At 32.7% G+C, this 4963-nt stretch overlaps 1 protein-coding gene across 1 annotated transcript; it reads right to left on the bottom strand.

The window, feature by feature from the left end:
- Positions 1–2801: 2801 nt before the first annotated feature.
- On the bottom strand, positions 2802–3965 carry LOC114712690 (cytosolic sulfotransferase 15-like). Its single transcript, XM_028897236.1, has one exon. It carries the CDS (start codon positions 3963–3965, stop codon positions 2937–2939), a length of 1029 nt encoding a protein of 342 aa, XP_028753069.1. The 3' UTR covers positions 2802–2936.
- Between the last annotated feature and the right edge of the window lie 998 nt (positions 3966–4963).

Below are 4963 nucleotides of genomic sequence, written 5' to 3' on the forward strand. Positions count from 1 at the left end.
CAATTTTAATTTGGTTGTGCCTGCAATTTTATAATAAAAACTATATATAATATCATTAGAAGCTGCTTACATCATCATTCCTGTGGGGAGGGGCCTAATGATAAAAAGTATGCAAAAAAACATTCAAATAATCAAGGAAAAGCAAGCCAAGACATTTTTCAGATAATACTTTAAGAGCACAACTTTCAACTTTTTGTCATTTTTCTACGTAACCTATATGTGTGTGTGCGCACGCGCGTGTGTCAATGTCCTATTAGTTTTCCTTTATCATTTTGCGTGCATGGTTTGAATTATTTGAAATTAGCAATAGCAATTAGAGACAAGAAAAAGTGTTGTGGTGATTTGCGGGTGGATTTGTTGGGATTAATTTTTGTTTTCTTTTGTTGTGACTTATCAATAGATTTGTTGTGATTGGATGGTATTATTTTTAATTTGTTAATTGGGAATTTTGCTTTGGGTTTTATTATAATATATAATAATAAATATAAAATTGCAGTGTTTTCACCATTAGATTTGAAATTAAGTGGTATTGCCCCTCCCCTCAAGTGCACTAGTAGAAAAAGATCTTTTAGATTGGTTAAAATAGGTCTTTAAGACAAGATTTGAGATCAGTCTAGATAACGGTGGAAAGTGTGGCATTTTTAATGCGGCCCTATAAACGGTTTAAAATGGTATTCAAGGTCATCATTTCCTTTGAGAACAAAGCACTCGTAGCAATTTAATGGTGAGGTGAGAAAATGGAAGAGTGATGAGTAAGGAACACGGATCCTAAACGGTGGTCAGAGCAATTTCTATAGGCAAAGAACTTCACCCAAACAAGATCGTTTCTGGTATCCGTGGCAAGGAGGCTTTATGATAGAACCCAATTTGGATATTTACAAAAATACTAGTTGGAACTAGTGGAAATTCACCGTACTGGAAGTTTTTAAAAGGCATACATTTAGCGGCAAGCGTACTTTTAATGATGACTTTGTCGTCATTGCTGAAGAGCAAACTATGAGTGGCCAAGGTCGTTGTTCTAGGATTATTTTGAGCCCTTGTATGAATTAACTCGTAATTACTCCTCTCATTTTGTGATTAATGATATATATGTGTTTAGTTTACTCTTTTCTTAATGTTTCTAAATGCTTGATCATCATTTAATTGATTTATTCACTTTATAAATGCTTGAGAGGGTTAAGTTGGGTGTAGAACTTATGTAAAATTGTGTAAGAACTTGAAGTTTGTTGTTAAATGGATGGTTTTGTTGGTGAGATAGAGATATACTTGCCAACCTCACATAGTCATTTTAGGATTGAAGCTTAAAATTGGATTTCTTAATTATAAGATATTGAGCAACTAATGAAATTAAACACTAGTGTCATTGACATGTAAGTTTATGTTTATATATTTATTACGTGTAAGTTTACAAAAAAGTGCTTTAATATCATTTTCTTCTAATTGCTGATAGGGCTTTTTATAGTTTCAATAATGTGGCCGAGGAGAAAAGTAAGCCACCACCAACATGGATTCTCCCACGTGCATATTGTTTTGAGCTAAGTATATATTTATAAATCTTTTTAATAATCAAAGTTAATGTTTATAAATTTTTTTAGATAATCAAAGTCAGATATTCAATTTTATATTTCATTTTGTTAGTACCGTTGTCAACCCAAGAGTGTTGAATGCAGATATTATGTCATCTACTATATGAATGATATCATTAAGATAGGGGTTACTGATCGAGAAGTTAGAGGAGGTAAACATAAGTTACATTGTAATTTTTCAATTCTTTTCATATTTTTGATCGAGTTGACTAATGACTATGTTATTTTTAATTTATAGGCATTCCAAGATAGCATGGTATATGAGGCCGAGGAAATCAACATGATGAGGGATACCGTTGTGAAAACTTATTTTCCCATGGTGTTTTATTTAATAAACACCGTGGAAAGTTAACTTTCCAGGGTGTTGTATTTAAAAACCGCTGTGAAAAGTTATTTTTCAGGGCAGTTATAAATCGTTGTGTAATGTTCTCCTTATAACGTTGACAAAATTCAATGCGCCTCCAAAATCATCATGGAAATCTCTTTTTAACCGACGTTAAAGGCTTTTTTTTCTAGTGGTGACTTGTTCTTGATTTTAAAAAGCTTTTACAAGTACTTTTTGAATCCTAAATTAAAATATTTTTATCAAAAATATCTATGAGAGAGGATAAATTAAAAGTTATGATATACAAGGGGGATAAATAATCCTACATCCCTTTAATCTGTTGAAGTTTAAGAATCAATTATTTTCATCACTTTATATTTTTTAAAATTAGTTTTCAGCATTCACTCTTCTTATCAGAGTTTGTTTATTCACATTTTCTTTTGTTTGGTCTTGATTTTTATGCAAATCTTTGTGGGAATGATCTTTTCTCATCATTATATTACTTGTCACAACCTGTGCCCTTGTGGTACAGACACATAATAATTTCATTGCCAAATTGCCACATTTATTTTTTAAATCGATTATATAGCAAGCGATCTCTAAAGGCCAGTTCAAATAATTTTTTTTGCCCTCCTAGTGTCATCATTGGTAAAACATATAACATGCTTATAATTTATACGGTCGAGCAATTAAATGATGCAAAACCAGAAGGGGAAAAAGAAGAGAAAGGATAGAGAAGCAAGAGATAGTAAGAAAGGATGAAGAAACTTGACAAATAGAAAAGGAAGAGAAGAAGCTCAAGCAGAGAATACTCAACGTCTTATTCAATTCATAATCAAACCGTGGCAATCAGAAGCATTCAAATTGAGCAAATGTTTTAGAAATTTTAAGAATTAAATAACAATAGTCTAGAATAACATAAAATATTACATTTATTCAAACAAAATCTTAATTCAAAACTAAGATCATTCTAATAAAACAAAAATCTTAAATCTAATTAATCTTGTATCACGTCAAAAGTAAAATTAAAAGGACAGACCTGATCCATCCAACTTCTCATCAACTAGTTTAGACAATTTCTCTACCATCAAAGGAGTAAAATGATTAACCCAATCTCCTACCTTACCTTTCCTGAAGTAATCCTTGTTTTCAAATTGCTGCAAGAGTTTTCCAGTCTTATTAACTTCTAATTCCTTCATCTTCTCAAAACTACATAGCTCAATTATGTTTTTAATAACTCCATCACTTTCCTCCTCTGAAGTGAAAGGGCATTCCAAGAAGTCAGCCATTCTTGTTAAGGATGATTGGATATCTCCTTTCAAATCTGCGTACTTTAAAAATAAAACCTTCAGTGGTGTGCTTTTACTTTCTTTCCAATAACTCATTATGTGTGTCCAAACTGGGCCACCGTCTTGGGTTCCCAAGCAATATCTCTCAAATGCTTCCTCACATGATAATTTTGGTAAGGATGGTGGTTTTATTTTGTTCATGAAAGACCACAAAGACACAAACTGGTCAAATGGGTTTCGACATATATAAATTATCTTGCATTTGGATTTGATCGTTGAATTGGGCAATGAATGAAATGGGACATGTGTACCAAAAAGTCTTGGTTGAGGCAGGTTGGATAGATCAGGAATTTGGTAATTTCCAGAGTAATTTAACTCTAAGAAAGGAACAAGTTCATGTGCATTGGAAATGAGCAAAGGATGGTTACTTTGTGATGGAGAGAAATACTTACGATTCATAATGGCAAAAGTAAGGGCTTTCAACCAAGTAGTACCGGATTTTGGTAAGCTGGCCATAACCACATCGCTGTCTTTTGCTTGGAAGTGCTTTTGAAAAGAGAGTACGCCTTGGAGTGGTACTGGGGGATACCAAATTTCCTGATACAGATAAATGTACGGAGAAGACCAACCCTTTTCTCTGGGAAGAGATTTGAACAAATCCTTAAATTCTTGGCTGTAATATTCATACTCTTTATCGCAAATCTCGCTCTTAGGCTCAACATTTGGTTGACATTTTGTGACGGAACTGACAGTGGTTTCAGCCATTAGACGGACGCTATGGCTAGGTAATTAACTAGTAAACAAGTTTCCATTATTTATACACCATGAACTGGCCATCGATTATTGTCAATATTTTTTTACTATATAATTGTTGTCAGTATTTTAAAAAGTGCACATGATTCATGGACCCATAATCCAGCTATGCGTAGAATAAGATAATGAAGTTGGTCAAACAAATCATTATTGTACTGTGCCACCAACAAAAGTAGTTGATGGCTTGATAGCTAAATCATTGCATTGCAAATAATATAGAAAGGTTGGTGGGGGAACGAAGTGGCAATAACTTTGATTCCCATGGCGTGGGAATCATCACTCTTAAACTAATCAGGCAAAATTTTTGTTCTATTTACACGACAAAGAGACAAATTTTTTATATAAATATATAATTTTACGATTTATTTATTTTAAATTGTGTGTACTTTATTCTCATATGGTATAATATATATTAAATAAGAATAAAGTTGAAAAGTTGTTAGATTTTAAAGATGAGTTAATAATGTTTAGAGTTTTTCTATTAGCATGTGTGAAACATGGACTTAAATGGAGGAGAACATATATAAAAATGACATGGCAATTGTCGCACACGTCCCTCATTTTAGCCCAAATAAACTTTAAAACAAAATCTTGTTTGGTGACTGTTTGCTTTCCCTCCAATATTAACCCAGCATATTGCTTCAAAATGGACCAAAATGATTGATCCCCTTGTACTACTTTTCAAATGCTTCCTCAAGTGATAATTCGGGTAAAGATGGTGCGTGCTTTAATTTAATGGCAACATTTGTTCGGTTGTCTGTGGACGAAGGGGTGATACTTTTAGCCATTGGAGGTGGTAGTTCACTAGTAATCACAGGCTTAAATTATTATTAACTGAAAAGTCTCCGATATTTATAGCATCACTTGGCCGGTGATGCGATTATTTGAAATATAAAATTATAGATTCGCTTTTGTTTATAATTTCAGATTGGTAATACATAGATTTCACA

The sequence above is a fragment of the Neltuma alba genome, unplaced genomic scaffold, assembly GCF_004799145.2.
Source record: "Neltuma alba isolate B1F8T4 unplaced genomic scaffold, ASM479914v2 tig00011392_pilon, whole genome shotgun sequence".
NCBI classification, from domain to species: domain Eukaryota; kingdom Viridiplantae; phylum Streptophyta; class Magnoliopsida; order Fabales; family Fabaceae; genus Neltuma; species Neltuma alba.

Bases quoted from the DNA above. Each gene is read 5' to 3' on its own strand.
- LOC114712690 (XM_028897236.1), bottom strand. From the start codon at position 3,965: ATGGCTGAAACCACTGTCAGTTCCGTCACAAAATGTCAACCAAATGTT.